The sequence below is a fragment of the Hyperolius riggenbachi genome, chromosome 2, assembly GCF_040937935.1.
Source record: "Hyperolius riggenbachi isolate aHypRig1 chromosome 2, aHypRig1.pri, whole genome shotgun sequence".
Classification (NCBI taxonomy): domain Eukaryota; kingdom Metazoa; phylum Chordata; class Amphibia; order Anura; family Hyperoliidae; genus Hyperolius; species Hyperolius riggenbachi.
Window position 1 is genome coordinate 198023176 of NC_090647.1, and position 27500 is coordinate 198050675.

Sequence of the window (27500 nt, forward strand, 5' to 3'; positions counted from 1 at the left end):
TGGCAGCTGGAAACAGCTGTCATTTCCCACAATGAAACAAGGCTACCACAATGTGATGTCAGTACCACGGTCCTGACATCACACTGTGGGAGGGGTTTCACTACAATATCAGCCACATAGAGCCCCCTGATGATCTGTTTGAGAAATGGTAACGATTTCGCATGGGAAAGGGGGTATCAGCTACTGATTGGGATGAAGTCACGGTTTCTCTTTAAATGCACACAACCTCTTCCATTATTAATGCAGTCTGGAGAGCTTTATTGCTTATGCAGCAAAAAGCAGCTAGCTGGTACAAGTTACTGTAATACATTCTGTGATTACCAGTAGCCACTGTATTGACTACCTGCCTTATAGGTAAAGGTTTAGGGGGTCGGCTTATACTCGGGTCGGCTCATACTCAAGTATATACGGTAATTACTTGCTGGGTCTTTTTCCTCTCCCCAAGCCCCATGTGAGCTGTCTTCTGGGGCATAGCTCCACCCCTTTACAGGGAGGGGCTGTGGCCTTCTCTATCTCTGATAGTGAGAGCAACATGTCAGCCTTCTGCAAGGGGGTGGGGCTACGCTTTAGAAGCGGGCGCACCAGGGGCTTGGGGAGTGAGTTTGAAGAAAAAAGACCTGGTAGCGGTAATTCATTGTAGCGCTTTCAAGAGACTCTGTTGAATCTTTAATTTTCGCTAAATAGTCTCTTTACAAAAATGTTCTTCAGTGTAAAATTGCAAAGCATTAGGGGATTGCATCATTTACACTACACAGCATACTATAATTAAATGATCCAGATAATCTGGAGGGATGAATCTCTATATGCAAGGGACAAAGCTGAATGCCAAAGTGGAATTGCTGTAATCTTTGGACCCTCAGGTGGTACTGTATTAAAGACAGACATTGTTCTGTAGTGAAAGTCACTGAATGGCCTCAGGAACACTTCTGAACACCATTGTCTTTGGACACAGTTTCTCTGCATCTGGAAATGTAAAATGTAACAGCGCACAGACGAAACCATATGTAATCATTCATTGCAATATCCAAGTTTCGAGCATCATATGATGCCATCTAGATTACCTTTTTTAACAGCCATGGCTCCATAGTAAAAATCAAGGTGTTAACCAGGGCTGGCTAAAGACTAGCTCCAGGAGAAGAATCTTCAGATATTCAGCCCCATTAGCTAGACATAAAAATTTTCCTTCCGGTGTACTCCCGATATTTATTTAAGTATTTATATAGCGCAGACATATTACGCAGCGGCATACAGAGTATATATTGTCTTGTCACTAACCGTCCCTCAGAGGGGCTCACAATCTAGTCCCTACCATAGTCATATGAATGTATCATGTACTGCATGTATCGTAGTCTAGAGCCAATTTAGGGGGAAGCCAATTAACTAACTTATCTGTATGTTTTTGGGATATGGGAGGAAACCGGAGTGCCCGGAGGAAACCCACACAGACATGGGGAGAACATACAAACTCCTTGCAGATGTTGACCTGGCTGGGATTCAAAGCTGGGACCCAGCGCTGCCAGTGGAGAGCACTAACCACTACGCCACCGTGCTGCCCGATATCACTCACAGTTTAGATTCTTAGAAAACACCAGGTTAACCTCACAGGAGTTGGCATACTACTTAAAGCGGAACTGAAGATCTTCTAAAAATAAAGAGTTTAACTTCCCTTGGGCTTCTGCAATCCCCTTGCAGCCGTCCTGTCCTGTGGCGGTCCTCCACGAACCACCGTTCTCCCGCCGCCAGCTACTTTCAGTTTCGCCGCCGGGCCACTGCGCCTGTGCGGCTTTCGCCACACGTATGCTTCTGCATGTTCCAGTCCGCAATTGCACTATTGCAGACAGGAGTGAGGAAAAAGGATACGCTTGGCAGGGCTGCGCAGGTGCCGTGGACCCTCTACTTACAAGTCGAATTACGAAACTAGCTGATGGAGGCAAACGGAGGATCGTTGAGGAACGCTGTGGAACAGGACGGCTGCAAGGGGCTTGCAAAAGCCCCAGGTAAATGAAACTCTTTATTTTTAGAAGATCTTCAGTTCCGCTTTAACCACTTGAGGACCGTAGGCTTTACCCCCCCCCCCCCCCTTAAGGACCAGAACCTTTTTTTCCATTCAGAACACTGCAGCTTTCACAGTTTATTGCTCGCTCATACAACCTACCACCTAAATGAATTTTGGCTCCTTTTCTTGTCACTAATAAAGCTTTCTTTTGGTGCTATTTGATTGCTGCTGCGACTTTTACTTTTTATTATATTCATCAAAAAAGACATGAATTTTGTCAAAAAACTGATTTTTTTTTACTTTCTTTGCTGACTTTTTTTCAAATAAAGTAAAATTTCTGTATACATGCAGCACGAAAAATGTGGACAAACATGTTTTTGATAAAAAAAACCCCATTCAGCCTATATTTATTGGTTTGGGTAAAAGTTATAGCGTTTACAAACTATGGTGAAAAAAGTGAATTTTCCCATTTTGAAGCATCTCTGACTTTTTTGACCACCTGACATGTTTCATGAGGGGCTAGAATTCCAGGATAGTATAAATACCCCCCAAATTACCCCATTTTGGAAAGAAGACATCCCAAAGTATTCACTGAAAGGCATAGTGAGTTCATAGAAGATATTATTTTTTGTCACAAGTTAGCGGTAAATGACACTTTGTGACAAAAAAAAAAGGTTTCCATTTCTTCTAACTTGCGACAAAAAAAATGAAATCTGCCACGGACGCACCATGCCCCTCTCTGAATACCTTTAAGTGTCTACTTTCCAAAATGGGGTCATTTGTGGGGTGTGTTTACTGTCCTGGCATTTTGGGGGGTGCCTAATTGTAAGCACCCCTGTAAAGCCTAAAGGTGCTCATTGGACTTTGGACCCCTTAGCGCAGTTAGGCTGCAAAAAAGTTCCACACATGTGGTATTGCCGTACTCAGGAGAAGTAGTATAATGTGTTTTGGGGTGTATTTTTACATATACCGATGCTAGGTGGGAAAAATACCTCTGTAAATGACAATTTTTTTATTTTTTTTAAACACAATTGTCCATTTACAGAGATCTTTCTCCCACTCAGCATGGGTATGTGTAAAAATACACCCCAAAACACATTATACTACTTCTCCTGAGTACGGCGATACCACATGTGTGGCACTTTTTTGCACCCTAACTGCGCTAAGGGGCCCAAAGTCCAATGAGTACCTTTAGGATTTCACAGGTCATTTTCCGACATTTGGTTTCAAGACTACTCCTCACGGTTTAGGGCCCCTAAAATGCCAGGGAAGTATAGGAACCCCACAAATGACCCCATTTTAGAAAAAAGACACCCCAAGGTATTCTGTTAGAAGTATGGTGAGTTCATAGAAGATTTTATTTTTTGTCACAAGTTAGCGGAAATTGATTTGTATTGGTTTTTTTTCACAAAGTGTCACTTTCCGCTAACTTGTGACAAAAAATAAAATCTTCTATGAACTTACCATAGTCCTAACAGAATACCTTGGGGTATCTTCTTTCTAAAATGGGGTCATTTGTGGGGTTCCTATACTGCCCTGGCATTTTAGGGGCCATAAACCGTGAGGAGTAGTCTTGAAATCCAAATGTCGCAAAATGACCTGTGAAATCCTAAAGGTACTCATTGGACTTTGGGCCCCTTAGCGCAGTTAGGGTGCAAAAAAGTGCCACACATGTGGTATCGCCGTACTCTGGAAAAGTAGTATAATGTGTTTTCGGGTGTATTTTTACACATACCCATGCTGGGTGGGAGAAATACCTCTGTAAATGACAATCTTTTGATTTTTTTTATACACAATTGTCCATTTACATTTAAATGTCCACCCAGCATGGGTATGTGTAAAATACCCATGCTGGTTGGGAGAAATATCTTTGCAAATGGACAATTGTGTGTAAAAAAAATCAAAATATTGTCATTTAGAGAGGTATTTCTCCCACCCAGCATGGGTATATGTAAAAATACACCTCACAATACATTATTCCACTTCTCCTGAGTACGGCGATACCACATGTGTGGCACTTTTTTGCACCCTAACTGCGCTAAGGGGCCCAGAGTCCAATGAGTACCTTTAGGCTTTACAGGGGTGCTCAAAATTTAGCACCCCTCCCACTTGCCAGGACAGTTAACAAACCCCACAAATGACCCCATTTTGGAAAGAATACACAACAAGGTATTCCATGAGAGGAATGGTGAGGTCATTGAAAATTTTATTTTTTGTCACAAGTTAACGGAAAATGACACTTTGTAAAAAAAAAATAAAAAAAATTCTTCTAACTTGTGACAAAAACTAAAATCTTCTATGAACTCACCATGCACCTCACAGAATACTTTAGGGTGTCCTCTTTGCAAAATGGGTTCATTTGTGGAGTCTGTCCTGGCATTTTAGGGTCTCTGCAATCATTACATGTATGGCCAGTATTAGGAGTTTCTGCTATACTCCTTATATTGGGTATACGGGTAATGCACTCTGGGCTGAAAGGAAAAATGAACGGCAAACATACCTTGCTCCACATCAATGGCAGATCTTCCTCCACATCAATGGCAGTGATAACCTCAGGAGAGAGACACCCCGTGCCACCCTGCACTCAGGGTGAGCCACCAACTTATGTGACTGGGCCTCAGAACTTTAGTATACAGCATTATGCCTGTAGTATACAGCAATATGCCTGCCAATATAGATGACTCTGTGTGGCATTAAAGTATCATCATAGGCCCAAAGTAAATCACATATAAACCAGGGGGTGTCCACACTCAAGGGAAATTCAAACATGCCGTCTTATATCGCCAACCCAGCACAGATCAGCAATATCAAGCATGGAAACCGATCCTTCTTCCGACTTTTATGCTTACCTGTTTGTTTGGTTTTCAAGCTTACCTTTCCTCCCCCTAGGACAATGTGTGAAATACCACTGAGTGTGTGCCTACTTCTGTGTCTGGAGTTCCCTAGGTTCTAATAGTGTACCTGCTCGTGGTACCTCTCAAAGCACTCCCCTAGGCATAGGCCAGGCTGGTCAGGACATTTGGGACAATAAAAACTGGTGTCAGTCCTTCTTCCAGCACTGCTGCAGACACGCAGGGCCGGGCCGAGGCATAGGCTGGAGAGGCTCCAGCCTCAGGGCGCAGTGTAGGAGGGGGCGCAGAATTCATTCAGCTGTCATTCCTAATTGTATTTGAAGCAGAAATAAATAAGAAAAGGGGGTACATGGCAGTGACTGCAAGCCAGATAACTAGATATTAAGGTGTTGGGGAGGTTGTGGGCCCTGTGGCCCTCTTAGTCTAATAGCAATCAGTGTGTGGCGGCTGGGGTGGGAGGGATGGAGGGGCGCACTTTGCTGTCTCAGCCTTGGGTGCTGGAGGACCTTGTCCCGGCTCTGCAGACACGACAACGTTTTCTTCGGATGCGTTGACATGGGGTACTCGGAAGATGATAGGCGTAATGCCTTCCATGCAGTCGGCTAGTTGCATCTGGGTGGGGGGGCCTGGCACCTCCTGGATACAGGAGGTCCAGAACGATCTGTTCCTGAAATTGAAGGAAAGATCCAGTTCTCCCAGCCTTACTGTAGAGAACAAAGCTGTTGTAAACTGCCAATTGAATCAGATAAAAAGACACTTTCTTATACCAGCGTCTTGTTTTCCGGAAAATTAAATAGGGCGCTAACCTCTGGTCATTGAAGTCCACCCCTCCCATGTTGACATTATATTCGTGGACGACAAGGGGCTTTTCAATTACCTTAGTTGCCCGTTGAATTTGGACTGTCGTGTCTGTGTGAATGGTGGACAGAAAGTAAACATCCCTCTTGTCCCTCCATTTCACCGCGAGCAGGTCGTCAGTACGCAAGGCAGCCCTCTGCCCCCGTTCAAGTCTGGTGGTAACGAGCCGTTGGGGGAAGCCCTGGCGACTAGGCCGCGCAGTGCCACAGCATCGGATTCCTTCTAACTTTAAGTGCTGATAGAGGGCCACACTTGTGTAATAGTTGTCCACATAAAGATGGTACCCCTTCTGGAACAAGGGTGACACCAAGTCCCACACAACTTTTCCACTGCTCCCCAGGTAGTCAGGGCATCCGACCGGCTCCAATTTTGAGTCTTTTCCCTCATAGACCCTAAAACGACATGTATAGCCTGTGGCCCTTTCACAGAGCTTATACAGTTTCACCCCATACCGGGCGCGCTTGCTTGGGATGTACTGTTTAATGCCAAGGTGCCCGGTAAAGCGTAAGAGAGGACTCGTCTACGCAGATGTTCTGTTCAGGGGTATAAGCATCTGCAAATGTTGATGACAGGTGGTCTATGAGGGGCCGAATTTTGTGGAGCCGGTCATAAGCAGGGTGGTCCTTTTCATGACAGGTTTTGTCGTCATTAAAGTGCAGGAAGCGCAGGATGAACTCAAATCGTGTCCTGGACATGGCAGCAGGGTACAAGGGAACATGTTGTACTGGGTTCGTAGACTAATACGACCGCAATACATTCTGTTTCATTAGTCCCAAGTGAAGGATAAGGGCCAAAAAGATTTTAAGTTCGGAAACTTGGACTGGTTTCCACCGGAAAGACTGGGCATAGCTGCTCTCCGGGGGCTCGGTGATGAATTGTGTGGCTTTACGGTTGGTCTCAACCACAATTAAGTCCAAGAGAACCTGGGTGATGAACAGCTGCAAAAAGTCTAGGGCCGTTCCTAGATGAGCTGTCGCCGCCTGGACTCCAGACTGGGCGGTGAAAGGGGGCACTACGGGTGCGGCGGAATCAGGGGATTGCCAATCTGGATGTGCCAGCACCTCTGGGAGTCTGGTACGCCTTGCTCTAGCCGGGACCAAAACCTCGTGATCACTTTCGGTCAGAGAACCACTGCTTTCCACAGGTTCAAATTCGGACCCGGATGATTTGTCGGCTGAGTCTTCCCAAACGCTCTCATCCGACTGGTCCATGTACCTGTATACCTCCTCATCGGAAATCCCCCTTCTTGCCATTGTGGACTGCTAAATTTATGGGGTTTTCCTCCGAGACTACCCAGAAAAAAAGAGCACCTACCTAGCAAAAGGGAGTATTTGAGAGGTATTGGGGGTGGTGGCGAGTGGGGTCTCAGAGGCAATCAAACAATCACGGGACAATCAAAGCCGATCACGGGACAATCAAATACAATTACAGCACAATCGAATCCAATCACAGCACAAGCAAATCTGATGCACTCGGAAGGTGGTGGTTGGAGGTGGGGGGGGGGGGGGGGGAGGGGGGGGTTGGGGGTGGCGGGAAGTGGGGTCTCAGAGGCAATCAAACAATCACAGGACAATCAAAGCCGATCACGGGACAATGAAATACAATTACAGCACAATCGAATCCAATTGCAGCACAATCGAATACAATCACAGTACAGTCAAATACAATGCACTCGGAAGGTGATTAGGGGGAGGTCTGAGGGCGATTTGAGGGGGTGGGGGGTTGATCAGGAGCCCGCACGGGGCAGACTGAGTCCTGATCTGATGAGAGGCAGTCACAGGAGGTTACTGATCGAAGATCAGTTAGTGATTGCTGGGGAGGACAGATGTAAACAATGCGCAGGGGATGTAATCAGGAGGGGGGTCTGAGGGCAATCGAGGGTCTGGGCAGGTGATCGGTTGCCCCCGCGGGGCAGTTAGGGTCTGCTCTGATGGGTGGGGGTGCTGAGGGGTGATGGACAGGTGATAGACAGGTGATCAGAGGGGGATCAGGGGGTAAGCTAGCTGTATACAGATGTATACAGTATACAGGGGGGTAGTCTGGGATGGGGTCTGGGGATGATCTAAAGGTAGGGGGGGGGGATCAGGGGTGATTAGGAGGCAGTTAGGGACCTAATCTAAGGGATAGCATCGATAGTTGCAGGTGGGGGGGGGGGGGGGTTTAGAGGGGTGCAAGGGTGCTGGCAGGGGTCTGCTGGGGTAATCAGGGGGGGTCTGAAGGCTGGGGTGGGAGATCAGGGGGGCTAGGTGCAAACAAAAAAAAGTGTGTTGTGTATACTCACTATGGCTTCCTCCTCGCTGGTGGTCTCTGGAACAATGAGACCACGAGGCGAGGAGGAAGCATGTATAAGGCACTTTGTTTACTTAACAAAGTGCCTCATACGCATTGATAGGCGGATTTTTATATTCCTCCGCTCGCCGACGCTGCTAATTGGCTGGCGAGCTGGAGGCTAAATGTCCGGCCATCGATCCCCGGCGGAGGATCGCGTCACGGATGACGCGATCTGTGCATGCGGACCGCCGCCTCTGTGCATGCGGCGGTCCTTGCGGGATCCACTTTCCGGCCGCCCCTGTGCAGTGGGCGGTCGGTAAGTGGTTAAAGGACAACTGTAATGAGAGGGCTTCGGAGGCTGCCATATTTATTTCCTTTTAAACAATACCTGTTGCCTGGCAGCCCAGCTGATCCTCTGCCTCTAATACTTTTAGCCATAGACCCTGAACAAGCATGCAGCAGAACAGGTGTTTCTGACATTGTCAGATTTGACAAGATAAGCTGCATGCTGGTTTGTGGCAATATTTAGTCACTACTACAGCAAGGCTGACAGGGAACTGGTGTTGTTTAAAAGGAAATAAATATGGCAGCCTCCATATTCCTCTCACTTCAATTGTACTTTACCCGAGTAAACTGTAATGTAAATGATTCCTTGCCTAGCGTGTTTTGTTATTTACTCAGAGAAATACTATCTTACTTCACTATGAAATCTCTTAAAGGACAACTGAAGTGAGAGGTATATGGAGGCAGCCATGTTAATGTCCTTTCAAACAATACTGGTTGCCTGGCTATACTGCTGATCCTCTGCCTCTAATACTTTGTAGCCTTAGCCCCTGAAAAAGCATGCAGCAGATCAGATGTTTCTGACATTGTCCGCTCTGACAAGATTAGCTGCAGGCCTGTTTCAGGTGTGATTCAGACACTACTGCAGCTAAGTAGACCAGCAGGGCTGCCAGGCAACTGGTATTGTTTAACAGGAAATAAACATGGCAGCCTCCATATTCTTCTCACTTCAGTTGTCCTTTAAGAGTGGTGAAAAATAACTTATAAAGGGATATTAGTTGGCTCTGTTCTTTTTATGAGATGTTGCAGTATTAAAGAAGTGTATTTCTGTAAATGTTGATGCCCACTTTCATGACTACAAGGAGACCACCGTATCTTAGTTGTTTATCGCTTTCCTCCATGTGTTACAGTTCATGTATTTATCAGTGACCGTTTCTACTTCCTTAATGAAAGATGGAACTAAATAGAGTGTGATATCTCTTTTTTTCAGTTTTTTGTCACTCTTGACACTAAGTTTTTGTCTTGCTGGACTCTGCGTGTGGTTTTCTGTGTGGTTATCTTTTGAAAACCACATAATCCTGCAAAATGTTAATTCTTTTATTTGGTACATTTGCATTGCACATAGTAGTGTATCCTAAGCTGGTCACTCAAATTGTCAGTACAAGCCAACAATGCTGTTTATCAATATTTCTTAATATAAATACCAGTGCGGAGTGATGAAATGCACTGTTACTGACCAAACTTCTGCAGATATTTGCTGCACATGGTTTATTGCTGCTGCTGCCGCACATGGTTTAGTGCTGCTGCTGCCTCACATGGTTTAATACTGCTGTTGCACATGGTTTGGTGCTGCTGCTGCGCATGGTTTAGTACTGCTGCTGCACATGGTTTAGTGCTACTGCTGCGCAAGGTTTAGTGCTGCTGCACATCCTTTAGTGCTGCTGCACATCCTTTAGTGCTGCTGCACATCCTTTAGTTCTTCTGCTGTGCCTGGTTTATTACTGTTACCCATAGTTTAGTGCTGCTGCTGCGCATGATTTAGTCCTGCTGCTGCGCATGGTTTAGTTGTACTTTAAAGCAATACTGAAGCGAGGCTGAAAAAAGTTTTATTTATTTTTTTTTTTTTTATTTTTTTTTTTTTTTGCCTCAGATCGTTCACATGCTCAACTAATGAATACATCACTTCATTGCCATGCTCCCGAGTTGAGCTGAACTTTCATCATAGGTTGGCATTTTTTAATACAAAATTAATACTGTTTAATAGTACTCCTTTCTGAGGCATACAAAGGTAACTTTCACTCCTGCACATCCACTCACCCACAAAATTCCATACCTACAACCATATATCCTTCATCCATTCTCCAATCATCCAACCCTGTGCACCCCCCCCCCCCCCCCCGCCCGCCTCTCGACTTATCCTATTCAATAATCTCCCACCATATCGATCTCCACCTATCCAGAATTTTACTATTGGTTCCTTCGTCATTCTCCCACCCCTCTAATTCCAGGAACCTTCCCATTTCCGTAATCCACTCCCCTAGATCCGGGACATTTGGGTTTTTCCAGTTACAAGCTATTATTTTTTTAGCCACCGTTGCTGCGGGGAAAACCCAACTACTGCTGTCTCCTAATCCAAAAATGGTTGTCAATTCTGTGAATTTACAACTTTTGTTTAACTTTCTACCACAGAAGGATTCTATATCCAACCAAAATTTATGTAACTTAGGGCATGTCCACCACATATGCTTCAGATCACCCCTATCAGTGTTACATCGCCAGCATAAATCATCTTGATTTGATTTAATCTTCGCTTTTCGAGCCGGGGAGATGAACCATCTTGCTACCAATTTATAGTTGACCAACTGATACCCAGGGTTTTGTGCTAACCAAATGTTATGAAATATTTTGTCCCAATCCAGAGCATGTGTGGAGTCCAGCTCTTTAACCCACCTGCTACAGAAGGGAGGGAGAGGTGGATCCAAATGCTGGCTTATAAATGTATATAGATGGGAAATAGATTTTTCCCTCTTTATAGCATTGGAGAAACACTTCTCAAAAAAGTTTTGTTGTTTTCTAATCATGCCCCCGACTTTATCAAGAAAACTTGTTAATTGACAGTATTTAAAGTATTTTTCTTTCTTTTTGCCTTTATCTAAATCCCATATTTTGGAATCGATAATCTCTGATAGCGTTGTTGTCGGCATAAACAAGGAGTCCTTAAACCAACATTCATCCAATCCAGGTCCGAAATCTGGATTATTTCCCAGAGTCATCAGAGGGGGGATTTCTTTTTGGTAGTCGCCTTCCAGTAATTCCACAAAGGACTGAAGAGTGGGAGCTAAAAGAGGGTGTGATGTTCCTTGTACAACCTTCCTGACCGTTTTAGGGTGCCAGGATTCTATCTGGGTGAAATCTATGATTTCCCTCTCACTTCTCGACCAAAATTTTTGATGAGAAGCTATCCTAATGTCCAGAAGTCTATCGAGTTGTATGCTCTTATAGTAATATTGAACATTTGGAACCCCCATACCACCCATATCCTTGGAGCGACATATTGTTCTAAAAGCAATTCTATGTTTGTTCTTTCGCCAAATAAAGTCCCCGAACACTCTATGCCATCTTGCAAACCAACATTTAGGGACTGCTATCGGAAGATTCTGCATAACGAAATTAATTTTGGGAAGAATTTTCATTTTTATAAAATTGATTCTGCCAATGGCATTCAGGGGTGCTCCTTCCATTGCATTTAAAAGATGTATACCTTCATTCTGAATAGATACATAATTTTCTTTGAAAAGATCGTCGCTATTTTTGCAGATGTTTATCCCTAGGTATTTAATTTTCTGATTTGTGTAGTTAAAACTGTACTTATTTTTAATCTCTTCTAACAAACCCTGGTCACAACCCAGGTTTAACAAAATTGATTTCTCATTATTTATTTTGAAGTTTGAGACCTTACCAAAATCCACTAGAATATTGTAGACCTTGTCTAATGAGAGTTGGGGGTTACTTAGAGTTAGCAACAAGTCGTCTGCGTAAGCCAGAATCTTATTTTCATAATCCCCTATTTTCCATCCCAATACCTCTGTATCATTCTGTATAGACGAAATTAAAACCTCCATACACAGATTAAATAGTAGAGGAGAAAGGGGACATCCCTGTCTGACCCCATTATTCATTGTAAATGGTTTTGACATTAACCCATTAATCTTAACCCTAGCTTCTTGATTTCGATATAGTCCCATAATTCTATCAATGACAATTTCCCCGAAACCATAAAACCTCAGTGATGTATAGATGAAAGGCCTGGCTATTCGATCGAATGCCTTTTCGGCATCGATTGCTAATAAAATTGCTCGGTCATCATTATATTTAGCTCTAAATTGAAAATGAATTGCTGCGAAGATGTTATCACGCATATGATGACCTTTTCTAAAACCGGCCTGCTCTTTACCTAGTATATTATCCAATATTTTTTCTACTCTTAATGTTAGTATTTTCGCATAGATCTTCACATCAGTATTAATCACTGAAATCGGCCTATAACTTGAGCAATTTTCTAAATTTTTTCCCTCCTTAGGGATTACTGTGATTGTCGCCAAGTTTCCGATACACGAAAAGGGTTCTTTACCATTATCTTAATTCATCATTTTACATAGACTCGGAGTTATTTTATCCTCAAAGAGCCTATAAAAATCGGCTCCAAAGCCGTCCGGTCCCGGGCTTTTTTGACTCTGCAAAGTATGAATTACATCTTTAATTTCTTTTTCGGTAATTGGGGCCTCAAGTTCCTCTTTTTCCTCAATCCCTAACTGGGGAAGCTGCAGTGGACGAAAATAATTCGCTAATTGATCCGGGGTCACGTTTATATTTTGATTAAATAACTCTCTGTAATACTCGACAAAAATATTTCCCATGATGCTACTATCGAAGCAGATATCCCCTTTACCATCACGGATTTTCTCTATATAATTGCGGTTCTTTTTTTTTTCGGTTAGACTTGCCATAACTTTCCCCGGTTTATTAATGCTAATCACGTAGTCTCTTTTCAACCGCTTGTACTGATTACGGCACTGGGAGTTTAACAGGGAATTCAATTCTTGTCTGATACTAACAAGCTTTGTAAAATTTGATTCTGTGGGAGACGACTTGTGAACTTTTTCAGCTTCCTCCAGAGCTAACATCAAGTTTTCAAGTTTCTGTTTTCTTTCGAATTTGATTCTGCCTGCCTGAGCCATTAGAGCGCCCCTTATTACACATTTAAAGCATTCCCATAAGGTACGAGAGGACGTAACTGAGTTTTCGTTCTCTTTAAAATATAGATCAATTTGATCGTCTATCGTCTTTTTAACCCCGGGTTCTTTTAGTAATAACCCATTTAAACACCAATGAACCTCTTTCCTAATTTTTTCATTCCATTTAATAGTCATAAAAACCGGGGCGTGATCAGAGTAAGTGATACAGCCAATCTTCACGTCAATTATATCAAGCAGATTTTCCTGTTCCACAAGGAAGAAATCCAACCTTGAGTAGGTATTATGCACCGGAGAATAGAAAGTGAAATCCAACTTTTCTTGATTGTAAATTCTCCATACATCGACCAATTTCTTATTCTAATACTTTGTAGCCTTAGCCCCTGAAAAAGCATGCAGCAGATCAGATGTTTCTGACATTGTCCGCTCTGACAAGATTAGCTGCAGGCCTGTTTCAGGTGTGATTCAGACACTACTGCAGCTAAGTAGACCAGCAGGGCTGCCAGGCAACTGGTATTGTTTAACAGGAAATAAACATGGCAGCCTCCATATTCTTCTCACTTCAGTTGTCCTTTAAGAGTGGTGAAAAATAACTTATAAAGGGATATTAGTTGGCTCTGTTCTTTTTATGAGATGTTGCAGTATTAAAGAAGTGTATTTCTGTAAATGTTGATGCCCACTTTCATGACTACAAGGAGACCACCGTATCTTAGTTGTTTATCGCTTTCCTCCATGTGTTACAGTTCATGTATTTATCAGTGACCGTTTCTACTTCCTTAATGAAAGATGGAACTAAATAGAGTGTGATATCTCTTTTTTTCAGTTTTTTGTCACTCTTGACACTAAGTTTTTGTCTTGCTGGACTCTGCGTGTGGTTTTCTGTGTGGTTATCTTTTGAAAACCACATAATCCTGCAAAATGTTAATTCTTTTATTTGGTACATTTGCATTGCACATAGTAGTGTATCCTAAGCTGGTCACTCAAATTGTCAGTACAAGCCAACAATGCTGTTTATCAATATTTCTTAATATAAATACCAGTGCGGAGTGATGAAATGCACTGTTACTGACCAAACTTCTGCAGATATTTGCTGGACATGGTTTATTGCTGCTGCTGCCGCACATGGTTTAGTGCTGCTGCTGCCTCACATGGTTTAATACTGCTGTTGCACATGGTTTGGTGCTGCTGCTGCGCATGGTTTAGTACTGCTGCTGCACATGGTTTAGTGCTACTGCTGCGCAAGGTTTAGTGCTGCTGCACATCCTTTAGTGCTGCTGCACATCCTTTAGTGCTGCTGCACATCCTTTAGTTCTTCTGCTGTGCCTGGTTTATTACTGTTACCCATAGTTTAGTGCTGCTGCTGCGCATGATTTAGTCCTGCTGCTGCGCATGGTTTAGTTGTACTTTAAAGCAATACTGAAGCGAGGCTGAAAAAAGTTTTATATACTCGCCTATGAAGCCTTTGCTCTCCATCCACTTGATTGGGTTCCCAGCTCCCTTTCTTCACTGTGGTGCCAGGTGGACAAAGCCTGTCAAGCCAAAACCAGCCCACTTTCTCCAACAGTCAATACATAAAAGGAGGTGCTCTTTTGACTGCATAACCCTGCTTAACTCCTTCCCAACCTCCTAATGCCGATGGGCGTCAGGAAGATGGCACCCCCAAGACCGCCTAACACCTCAAGTCCTGGGGGAGGAGATTAGCGGGGATCGTGCGCATCCATGCTTGATCTCTGCTCCGTCAACAGTCTGCCAGCGGTGATCGCGGCTGGCAGACTGTAAGGAAATGGCTGTTTCATTGTACAGAGCTGCGATGTAGTGCAGCTCTGTACTGGAGACAGCCCCATCACTTGGCTGTCCCCTGTATGGGCTCAACATGCGATCCCTCTCATAGGCTGATGCCTATGAGAGGCGATCGCCCTGATCGGTTCTTAGGGGGAAAGAATAAAAAAAAAAATACTTTTTTTTTTTTTATTTAAAAAAAAAAAAAGACAAATAATTAAAAAAAAATAATGCCTGCAGCAGCGATCAGAGCCTTCCAACAGAAAGCTCTGTTGGTGGGCAGGAAAGGAGCCAAGATTAATTTACGTTCTAAGTTGTATGGCCGTGCAGCACACTGTTAAAGCTGCAGAGCACTGAATTGTAAAAAATAGCCTGATCATTAGGGGGGTTTAAGCCTGTGGTCCTTAAGTGGTTAAGGACTTATGTCATGTATGTGCTGCAGCGGGTGAACTGCAGCCAGATACCAGGTTACTGACGCCACCAAGCATCCCCTGGCTGGGAGTAAGAAGGAATTTCTATCCCTATGCTTGCAGTTCTGCACTGTCTGTCTGGTGACAGTGTGGAGATGTGCTGCAGCTGCACTCTGGTGAGTGAACACTGGACATGTGTCTTTTGGCCTGGCCTGTCTGAGACAACTCTTGGTCTAGTTCTGGAAGGGAGTGGAATGTCTGCGTGACAGGTCTGCAAATCTTTAGAGCTATCTGTGGCACTGTTTTGTGGGTGCTGGTGACTGGTGGGGCAGGGGCAATGTTCAGAAAAACATCTGTGGCAAAGTTGCTGCTGTTACTGATGGAACTGGGAACTAGGCCTGGTCAATAAGATGCAAATTGTTCTAAAGTTGATGCAGGATTATGCAGATTTGTGCAGCTTGAGGCTGGGAACACACTAAAGATATATACTTCCTCAACAGGGAATCCGCATCAAACTATTTATAGGAGGAAACTAGGGTCCTCGACCCATCATGACAATTATGTACAACAAAAGAAAAAGTAGTTCCTCATACTATGGATATACTGTAGTATATCAAAAAAATGTATTTTGTTGTACATAGCTGGGAACACACTAAGCAGAAACTCTAGCATTGCGGAAAACACAGCGTTTATGTATGCAATGTTAGTCAGTGGGCCGCATCAAAAAAAACATGTGTTTTGTATGCATTTTTAAACACTCTGATTTTGTTGTATAGTATTCAAAAACGTGCATAATGAAAGTCAATGGTGACATAATGTAATGTGTTTTGTATGTGTTTTTTTTCTGATGTATTTCCGCTTCCTGTTTACTTCCTAATGATTTGCATAAAACGCATATAAAACGCATACAAAACACAAGTGTTTTGAATATGCGAACCGCAAACGCTTTAAAACACACAAAAAACGCAAAAAACCACATGTGCGGAAAGAAAAATGCAAACGCAAACTCAATACAAACGAATATGCATAAAAATGCAACATTTCCTGCACTGCTAATTGTACAACCAGCCTCAAATTGAACCAGTTGACTCCCACCCCAGTAGGATTCCATTGGTCCACTTTCAAGCACCATAAATTTGCATGCAAAATTTGCATACATCTGCACCAACTTGGAATTATTTGCATCTCATTGACCACCCCTACTGGGAAATATATCTGGCTGTCAGGGGAGAAAGAGGGGGAACAGGAGCACATGAAAGTATGAATAAGTTGATACTGCATGCACAAGCAGTGGCAAGTAAAAAGAACCTTAAAAACCGCGGCCAAACCTAGAATTAAGCCCCACCTACAATTAATCCACAGATTGCACTGTTGGGTTCGATCTCTGGGGTTATTGTAAGTGGGTCTTAATTCTGTAAAGAAAATGTAAATGTCCACAATTTGTTTGACCTTTTTTCCTGAAATAAATAGAAATTAGGTTGGCAACCCTGGTTTGAGCTCAGCCTTCTTATGCATAGGACATTCGTGTTTTAAACTGAATACCTGCCTATTTACATACTGTGGAAACACATCTGTATCCTCTTCTCTTGCACAGAAAATTGGATTTGTGTAGGTTGATTATACATCAAATCATGCATGCTAAGTGGAGCAACAAGATCATGCTATATACAACAGCAACACATGGACCAAACTCACACACTGTGTGTATGTGGGTAATGTGTTTAACTTTTACACCCACAGATATTGATCTTTTATCTACTGAATACGATCAGCACACATGCCTATGTATTATGATATGTCTTGCTTTTAAGTTTAGTTGTTTTCTTTTCTCTGTTTCCTTTGAGTACTTTCTCATATAGTAAACTGCGCTTAAGTTTGGGTGCAGCTACTAAAGGAGGATATTACTGCATCAAAACAGGAAACAGCTACTAGTACTTTACAAACCACATGTCCAGTTCCTAGGAAGCCTGATACAGTGGCCAGATGTTTTACATTTGACTGAGGGCACTTTGTCATTTGTGTACTCTCTGCATTCGTATTCCTTTAAACAAATGACACTGCACACTGATCAGTCACAGCATTGAAACCACTGATGGGTTAGTTACGCCAACAACTGATTATCTTGTTATAATGGCACTTATGGTATATATTAGGCAGCAAGTGAGCAATGATCTATTGTAGGTAGAAAATATGAGGAAATGTAATTATTTGACTAATTTGACAAATGGCAAATTAAGTAAACTAAACGTCTAGGTCAGAACATCTCCAAAATGTCAGATCTCACAGGGTGTGCCTGGCATACAGACAGTGGGAGCTGTATGAGTGCATACAGTTCATAGATGTGCATGGTGAGGGAAAGCTAGCCCTCACCATGTAGAACTACAGTAGAACAAATAGCTGAGAGACTGCAGGATGATCATTAGAGAAAGGTGTCAGAACGCACTATGCAAGACCTTTCCATCAGGGGCGTTTCTAGGGTCCTTGGAGATCGGGGGCACCTGTGGGCACCAGGCGGGGAGGGCACAAAAAGGGTGTGGCCATGCGGTGAGTGGGCGTGGCCATGGGTGGGGCCAAATGTACATGAACTTAGCAGCGGTGTAAGCTACATATAACGGGCCTGCCCATCGAAATATTGGATGGAGCCCCCTGTCCTTTATTTGGATAATTTACAATCAGTATAGGCATAGATCAAAGATGTATACGCACATACAAATTTGATTGGTCAATCACTGACCCCCAATTTTACCACCCCCGTGCAGTAAGTGGGCCAACAGACAATGGCCTCAATTCACTAAGATCATGCTAGAGATAATAAGGCAAGAGAAAACTTACCTCCACACGTGAGAGAGTTATCTTACCTCTTCATTCCTTAAGTTACCTCTCCTGTAGTTAATTTACCTCCTCTGTAGTTAATTTACCTCCTCTGTAGTTAATTTACCTCCTCTGTAGTTATTTTCACATGCAGCTAATTAACAGCCTGTCTTTAACTCTGGAGATATTTTAAGGATTGGAGAGTTAATTTAAAGACAGAAGAGTTAACTTTAGGCTTGCCTGAGGTAAAATGTTTCCTGAATACTACATGCCTTATCACCATGGTAACAACTCTAGAAGAGTTATTAAAGACAGGAGATAAGTTTAGTGAATTGAGGCCAGTGAATTTTATGAACAGAGCTAAAATTGGCTAATCAAAATTGTATGTGTGTACCAGGCTTTACAGCTAATACTGTATATACTGAAAGTAGCAGGGATCAGCATACAATATAGCTGGTTTACAATCAGTAAAGGCACAGAGTAACACCTTACACTGTACACACTGGAGGTAAATCAGCACACAGTGCAGGCACTAGAGAACAGCGTATACTGTACATACTGTAGGCAGCAGAATTCAGCACACTGCAGCTAGCGTGCCAAAAATATGAGGATCACGTTGTGTGGCGTGCTTATCGTGCCGCACCGAAAAATGGGTGGGCCATGGACCAGAATATAGGTGTGGTAACGGCCGGGTGGAGACAAATTTACATGAACCTAGCAATGGTGGGACATTAGATTATGACAGTGGTGGCGAACCTTTTGGAGGCCGAGTGCCCAAACTGCAACCCAAAAGTCACTTATCTATCGCAAAGTGGTAACCGCAATTTAAACTAAATACTGTACAAACGTTTTAACTCATACATGAACATTATGGAAAATCCAAGTTGAAAATAAACTGTGAAGATAAACAATTTCATCCATCCTACTCCTGAAAAATGTATTCAATTTTTTAGAACCTCCCAGTTTTATTTTCTGTTTTAAAAAGCTAAAAAAGTAGGTTTAATGCTATTGTCTCATATGATAAGGATTCAGCTTTCCCCATAGTCTCACAGTTAGCAATCATGTGACCCCCAACAAGACAAATTCTGCAATCATGAGGCCCCCAACAAATCATGAGGCCCCCAACAAGACAAATTCAGCAATCATGAGGCCTCCAACAAATCATGAGGCCCCCAACAAGACAAATTCAGCAATCATGAGGCCCCCAACAAATCATGAGGCCCCCAACAAGACAAATTCAGCAATCTTGAGGCCCCCAACAAATCATAAGGCTCCCAACAAGACAAATTCAGCAGTCATGAGGCACATAAATAGACAGTATTTCACATAAATAGGCAGAATGCCCCCTTAATATGGTAGCCCCCCAAGTTAGGTAGTGAGTGACAGGGACCCCGATAGTGAGTGCCAGGGAGCCCCTTTAGGTAGTGAGTGAGTGCCAGGGAGCCCCTTCAGGCAGTGAGTGAGTGCCAGGGAGCCCCTTCAGGCAGTGAGTGAGTGCCAGGGAGCCCCTTCAGGCAGTGAGTGAGTGCCAGGGAGCCCCTTTAGGCAGTGAGTGAGTGCCAGGGAGCCCCTTTAGGCAGTGAGTGAGTGACAGGGAGCCCTTTAGGCAGTGAGTGAGTGACAGGGAGCCCCTTTAGGCAGTGAGTGAGTGCCAGGGAGCCCCTTTAGGGAGTGAGTGAGTGACAGGGAGGCCCTTTAGGGAGTGAGTGAGTGACAGGGAGGCCCTTTAGGGAGTGAGTGAGTGAGTGAGTGAGTGAGTGACAGGGAGGCCCTTTAGGGAGTGAGTGCCAGGGAGCCCCTTTAGGGAGTGAGTGAGTGCCAGGGAGCCCCTTCAGGTAGTGAGTGCCAGGGAGCCCCTTCAGGCAGTGTGTGAGTGCCAGGGAGCCCCTTCAGGCAGTGAGTGAGTGCCAGGGAGCCCCTTCAGGCAGTGAGTGAGTGCCAGGGAGCCCCTTCAGGCAGTGAGTGAGTGCCAGGGAGCCCCTTCGGGCAGTGAGTGAGTGCCAGGGAGCCCCTTCAGGCAGTGAGTAAGTGCCAGGGAGCCCCTTTAGGGAGCGAGTGCCAGGGAGCCCCTTTAGGGAGTGAGTGAGTGCCAGGGAGCCCCTTTAGGGAGTGAGTGAGTGCCAGGGAGCCCCTTTAGGGAGTGAGTGAGTGAGTGAGTGAGTGAGTGAGTGACAGGGAGGCCCTTTAGGGAGTGAGTGAGTGCCAGGGGGCCCCTTTAGGGAGTGAGTGACAGGGAGCCCCTTTAGGGAGTGAGTGAGTGCCAGGGAGCCCCTTTAGGGAGTGAGTGCCAGGGAGCCCTTTTAGGGAGTGAGTGAGTGAGTGCCAGGGAGCCCCTTTAGGGAGTGAGTGAGTGCCAGGGAGCCCCTTTAGGGAGTGAGTGAGTGACAGGGAGCCCCTTTAGGGAGTGAGTGCCAGGGAGCCCCTTTAGGAAGTGAGTGAGTGCCAGGGAGCCCCTTTAGGGAGTGACTGACAGGCCCCCTCCAGTCGCCGCCGCTCCCCCCTTACCTCGTAGCAGACCTCAGGATCAGCGGCGACCCGATCAGTAAGAGCGGGTGCCGGACGCACCCGCTCGATATGCGGAAGTGATGTCACTTCCGCATATCAGTGCGGGCGCTGGGTCCTAGCGCCCGCACGATTGGTCGCCAGCTCGCCGCCTGATCCTGAGGTCTGAGTGACGCGGCGGCGGAGGGGGCCGGGCGGAGATCCGTGGCACCCCAGGACAGATTGTGGGCACGTGCCCCCCCAAAATAGGGCTAGCGACGCCCCTGCTTTCCATCTAAAGAACTGCCACTCGGTTGATATTTTTTGTTTTCGCACACCATTCTAAGTAAATCCTAGATACTGTTGTGTGTGTGAATCAGTCTTTGTGACAGCAATAGTTATGCCAAAATCAGAACTGGAGATCATGTTTTCATCGTTTGATGTGAACATTAACTGAAGTCTAATGTTCCCAACCTACGTACAGTATATATGTTTTATGTACTGCTGCCATGTGAATAAATGGTTGCATGAATAAGCAGGTGTACAGGTGTTCCTTCCTAATAATGTGTTCAGTGAGTGTAGGTTGTCTCCAAGAATATAGACCTTCTGGACATTTTGTTAACAGTGAAGCTTTGAAAACCCAGATCAAGAGCTGCATTCTTTAGTGGACATCTATTTGTAACAACCTTTTGTTTTTCAAAAATTGAGCAATGAGCGTTGAAATTTTTAACCATTTGTTTCTTCCTTTCAGATCTCTGGACTTTGCTATAAGAAGAATGTCCTGAGTGTTCAGCGGGTTCTCTGCATTCCCAGTTGGGTGGCAGAAATCTTTTCCCATACCCTAGAGCCAATATTCTCCTCTGCTGAGCCTGTCAGTGAGGCAGGCATTGGGATGGGAGCAACTGTGGACATACAGAGACAGCAGAGAGTAGAGATGCTCGATCAGCAAATAATGCTGTCCCAGATTTCCCAGCTGGGAAGACGGCAGCAAGAGCAGGTACAGTATTCGTCATAGTGTGAGCTTTTATAACCTGGTCAGCCTTACAGCTGAGCGTATTATGTAAGGATTAATGCTACCAAGAGGGACAGAAACTAGGTGCAGCAGTTTCTAGTTTTTAAAGGTGGCCATTAACGAATACGATACAATCCTGCGGCCGTTCGATAGTTTCTGTAAAATGGATCAAATCCATTAAGCGATCGATCTTGAAATTGTATCAATAATGTTTAAGTGTTTTGTTCCACAGAAAGGAGAATATCACTCCTCCTGCCCCCGACAAGCTGTACACCTTTCCATGTATATAATTGGCTGTTAGGCACCATAAAGGAATGATTTTAACATTCACTTGCTGTTCTGAAGTGATGCACCATGGGTGTATGTTCTTGCTCATGTGACGCTGAATAACTTCTGTTTTAGGGAGGCAAATGTGAATTTCTCAGCAGGAGGAACCTTTAGGCCCTGTTCACCTGCAATAGGAAGCTGTGATTGTGCATCGAGATGTTCAGCAATTTTTCTGCACTTGCTTTTTAGGATTCTCATTCCAGTGAATGACAATCGCAACACAGTCCCTAGGAAAATACGGCATGCTGCATATTTGCGATTGTTGGCAATCGCAGTCACACCGCACTCTCCGCAGTGTGAGTAATCCTATAGGATTACATGTGCTGCAGTGCTTTGCTTGAACACCTTAGATTCTTTTTGGTCCTGTACCAAATTCCTCGGGATTTTGGTTCTGCGTATCTTAAAGGGATACTGTAGGGGGATTGGGGGAAAATGAGTTGAAGTTAACCGGGGCTTCTAATGGTCCCCCGCAGACGTCCTGTGCCTGCGCAGCCACTCACCGATGCTCCAGCCCCACCTCCAGTTCACTTCTGGAATTTCAGACTTTAAAGTCTGAAAACCACTGCGCCTGCGTTGCCGTGGGGAGCGTGTAAGTGGACGGAGCCAGTGGCGGACACCGACAGGTAAAGTATTTACGCACAGGGCACATTTCACACTGGGGGGAGGAGCAGTGCTGATGATTCCATCGCATTTATTGTTTGTCCTAATATCGCATGCTGTTACGGCTACGCACCTGATTGAGCATGCCAGCCCTACATCTTGCAGCATGTCCAATCAATACAAGCGGCCAACTGGATTGTCAGTTGGCAGCCAACTCACCTGATGTATGGCCACCTTTAGAGACCACGTAGTTCCAGTGCAACTCAGTCTGCAGGAAGGCTACCTAGTGAAGGGTATGATTAAGCTGGATACACTAAGGCAAGGGTTCCCAAACATTTTGGGTCAAGGGCCGGGTCAACATACTTCAGACTGCTGGGGGACCGGAACATACATACAATGATGTGGTAAACCGTTACATTGAATCTAGGTATTGATTCCCCCAATCATGCCCGGAGGAGAACTCCCAGCAGCAGCCATTCAGTCATGTGGCGCCCAAAGAAAGTCTTTGTGCACCAGACAGTAAAGCATACCCAGGTGACAGCAGTGTCACCTGATGCAGAATTGGATTGGAAGCCAGTGAATTACTGCTCGTTGGCGTCTACAGTATGTGGATGGGTGGTGCCAGCACTGCTATTCTATATGCGGATGATATTTAATGGTGCAGTGGGCCACAGCTATAAGTTATACATTTTGTGTTTGGGGACCAGTGAAAAAGCCTCAGGAAGCCGCATTTGGCCCGTGGGCCGTAGTTTGAGGACCACTGCACTAAAGGGTTGGACCCTGCCAAAGGCCCTACAATCTAAAGGGAGGGACACTAGGTTTGGGGTGCATAATAGTAGCACAGAAGAGAGGGGGGGGGGACACAAGTAAAGTCATCTGTGTAAAAATAATAATGATCATACTGTGGAACCAAGTTTTCAATGTATGTTGTGCCAGACGGTACTTCCACCTTAAAATGTAATAATCATGTCCTCTAAAATAAAATAAAATAAAAGTCATTTGACAGTATGGCTGCTACTGAATACTGCCTCCCTTTGACCCCTGTCTATGTCCTCAGGTGTCTTCTGTTTGCACTTAGATGGTTGGCACTTTTCATCCCAGCCTCAGTGAAGAGGCGGTTGGCAATGGGCATGATATCACTGGAGGCGAAGGTGTAACCTAGAAAAATGAAGGCGCAACACCAAAAAGTAGTAATGGTTAATGCTCCGTGATTCAAACATTGTCCCCTCCAGCGTTGATAACCTATTTTGAACTGAACATGAATAGTAAACAATGCATGTTCAAATCCACCTTCAAAAATTAGCTTGTTAATTAGCAGAGCTTAAAGGACATCTGAAGTGAGAAGTATATGGAGTCTGCCATATTTATTTACTTTTAAACAATACCAGTTTCCTGGCAGGCCCGCTGATCTATTTGGCTGCAGTAGTGTCTGAATCAAACCAGATACAAGCATGCAGCTAATCTTGTCAGATCTGACAATAATGTCAGAAACACCTGATCTGCTGCATGCTTGTTCAGTAGCTATGGCTAAAAGTATTAAGAGGCAGAGGATCAGCAGGATAGTCAGGCGACTGGTATTAATTAAAAGGAAATAAAAAAAGCAGCCTCCATATCCCTTTCATTACAGTTGTCCTTTAATATCATGGTTTGAAGAAATAATCTCCCTAGTCATTACAGACTTCTGCTTCAAGCAGCAGATGTTTGAAGCTTTCAGTGTTCTGACACACAGCAATTTGACATTTTGCAGGAAACAGTTTACAGGTTCTCTTGCCGAATGAAACCACATAGATCCTGTTAAATGCTGTTCTAACTACCCACAGAAGATTTTGATTTCAGTTTTGTACCACCAACTGATTTAAATTCACAAAGCACCGTGATCTCTTAAAGTAGAACTAAAGCCAATATAACTTCTCTGCTCTAATAGATTAGCCACACCATAAAAACCCTTGATGACAAACAATTTTTTGCTAGATAATTATCATATAAAGTATAAAGGAGAGGATACTCACCTTGCTCTCTGCATTCCATTGATGAGATTTCCCTTCAGTCAGGAGCACCTCTAATTACCTAATACTGAGGTTCCTCTAGCTACCTAATCGGGCCCGGATTTACATCACAGGACTCTATAGGCACAGATGTCCAAGCACCTTAGACTTCACCCTCCATGAGCCTCCAAACTACCAATGAACCGCACCACAAGTGTGATGGCTGGCCCAGCTGTCTCTTCTCCTTTACTTCCCTTGCCTAGCGTAGGTAGCTACAGGTGTTCCTTAATATTATGTAACCAGAGCTATCCTCATTATTAAGTAGCTAGAGGTGGCCCCCACTGAAGGGAGATCAGTGGAATGCTGAAACCCGGGTGAGTAACCTCTCATTTACACTCTACTCGGGAGTCTGCATAGGTAAGGCAGGAGGGAGGCACTCAGGGAGGAGAGTGAGCCACCTTTCCATCATCAGGCGCCTGTAGGCACTTGCCTACAGTGCCACATGGTAAATTTGGCCCTGTAATACTGTAACCTAATACTTGGTGGCACTTAATATTGAGGGTACTTCTGGCTACCTAATGCTAAGGGGCTACCTATGACGGGTATGGGATAAATGACAGCTGGGCCAGCCAGCACACTTATGGTGCAGTTTGGTGGGGGTTTGTAGGTTTATGGAGAACAATGTCTAGGGTGCAAGGGCATCTGTGCCTATAGGCGGTAAATCCAGCCTGATCAGATTGGTTAGGAGATTTTGTCTGTTCGTGGTCCAAAATGATAATTTCCGATCGTTCATCCAAAGAATCGTTCATAAACGATCGTTTAGCAAATTGCATTGTTAGTGGGGCACCTTAACAGGAATGGCAGTGTACTCGCAGGCACTGATGCAGCTATTTGAGGACCACCATTTCAGGATATAATACAACATAAAACAATTTCTAATAAAAAATTGGCTGCTGGATTTAAACCTATATATTACTGTGACCTGAGTGGCATTTGAAGCTGAAGTAGAACCTCAGGCAGGAGGATAAAGTCACAGTTGAAATATCTTTGTGCTACAAATATGTTAATATCTTCAGCCAGCTTTGTGTTTCACAGCCTCTGTCACATTATATAGACCCAGGGTGGCCAATAGGTCGATCGCGATCTACCGGTAGGTCGCAACCGTCTATTTGGTAGATCGCGGCCATTTGCCGCATCACATTAAATTTTGCGACCGTCAGCTGTCAGATTCTGTTGCCAGCCGCTGGCCAATCAGAAGAGGCAGAGAGGAGAGGTGGCCAATAGGAGAGAGGCGGTGCAGCTGGAGAGGAGGAAGCCGCCCCTTCACCCGCCAGAGTGTTCCTTCAGCCATCCATCTGCACTCAAGCCAGCCGCGGCTGAAGGAGGGGAGACCAGGACGAGCCCCAGACACCGCCGCTGGACCTGGAGGGAGGTAAGTGGCCCAGGCCCCTACACCTAGCTGTATATACTGAAGGCAACTACACCTAACTGCTATACCTGGCTACCTATACAGAAGACCCCTACACGTAGCTATATTTACTGAAGGCAACTACACCTAACTGCTATACCTGGCTACCTATACAGAAGGCCCCTACACTTAGCTATGTATACTGAGGGCAACTACACCTAACTGCTATACCTCGCTACCTATACAGAAGGCCCCTACACCTAGCTATCTATACTGAAGGCACCTACTACTAACTATGCTATACTTGGCTACCTATACTGAAGGCCCCTATACCTAACTATCTATACTGAAGGCACCTATATCTATCTACCCATACTGAAGGCACCTATACCTAGCTACCTAAATGTTGGTAGATCTCCTGGACTTGGCAAATTTTAAAGTAGCTTGCGAGCCGAAAAAGTGTGGGCACCCATGATATAGACAAATGGCTACACTACTGTTCAGTGCCTGCAGCACTCCATATTGTTACTCTATGCTAGGAGTACACCTGCTACAATGTGAGGTGACCTTGCTTACATAGACAACACTGCATTCATGTGTGACATGGATGAGATGGTCACAGCAGTTAGCCATGGGTAGTGAACATTTTCTTAATTACCAAGACATTAACCACTTTACTACACAGGCCTTTAGGTTGAAGCTAAACTTTCTACATCAAGTTTGGTCATCAGGAAGTCAGTCAGTCTTCAGTCTATTAAAAAAAGGTTCATGACCAACATTTATTTTTTCCATGCGTTCTTTTTTTATAACGTTTTGTACACCTTGAAATGTACCGTAGATCTAATTAGTTCCTAGCACATGACTGTTGCTATAGACAGAAATTGACAAGCAGGAATTGAGGTTGTCTTTAGAATGGGGCTACTAAAAGTCAAAGTAAAGCTCCTGTATGTACTGTATTTTTCGGACCATAAGACGCACTTTTTCTCCCACCAAAATGGGGGGGGGGAAAGTGACTGCGTCTTATGGACCGAATGCAACAATTTTGGCTGGCTGTCTGCCCCGTTCTGAGTCTCTGTCTTCTGTCCCATGTCCCCCATCTTCTTTCCCATTTCCCTATCTGCTGTCCTGACTCCATGTGTGTCCACGTGACCCCCGTCTTCTGTCCTGTGTCCGCTGTCCCGTGTCCTCATGCGTCCCCTCTTCTGTCCGGTGTCTGCTGTCCCTTCCTCTTTCCCCGTGTGGATCGCTAGCATCTGGTCTAAAGGCTGTAGCGTACCACATAACGGTGGCCACAGTGCAGGGATGAGTAGTGGTGAACGTTCATAGGAAAGCCGCTCAAGGGCCCCGTGCATGCAGCCGAAGTCTCTCTGACATCACTTCCGCATACGTCACTAATGCTGAAGTGACGTCAGAGAGACTTCGGCTGCGTACACGGGCCCCCGAGCGGCTTTCCTATGAACGTTCACCGCTACTCTTCCCTGCACTGTGGCCCCCGTTATGTGGTAAGCTACAGCCTTTAGACCAGATGCTAGCGACCCACACGGGGAAAGAGGAGGGGACAGCAGACACCAGACAGAAGAGGGGATGCACGAGGACACGGGACAACTGATGGCGGACACAGGACAGAAGACACTACAGCCTGCAGGTCAGCTGGTATGCTCTGCCACTCTCTCC

General features: G+C 44.8%; 2 protein-coding genes across 2 annotated transcripts in view; one reads left to right on the plus strand and one right to left on the minus strand.

Annotated features, from left to right (window-relative positions):
• UBAC2 (UBA domain containing 2) overlaps positions 1 to 27500 on the plus strand; it is a 199669-nt gene that overhangs the window by 144574 nt on the left and 27595 nt on the right. Inside the window, exon 8 of the mRNA XM_068267976.1 lies at positions 21246 to 21491. Within this exon, the coding sequence (XP_068124077.1) occupies positions 21246 to 21491 (246 nt within the window). The remainder of the gene's footprint in view (positions 1 to 21245; positions 21492 to 27500) is intronic.
• Positions 1 to 27500, minus strand: part of GPR183 (G protein-coupled receptor 183) — a 131632-nt gene that overhangs the window by 62225 nt on the left and 41907 nt on the right. The gene's annotated exons all lie outside the window — the stretch shown is intronic.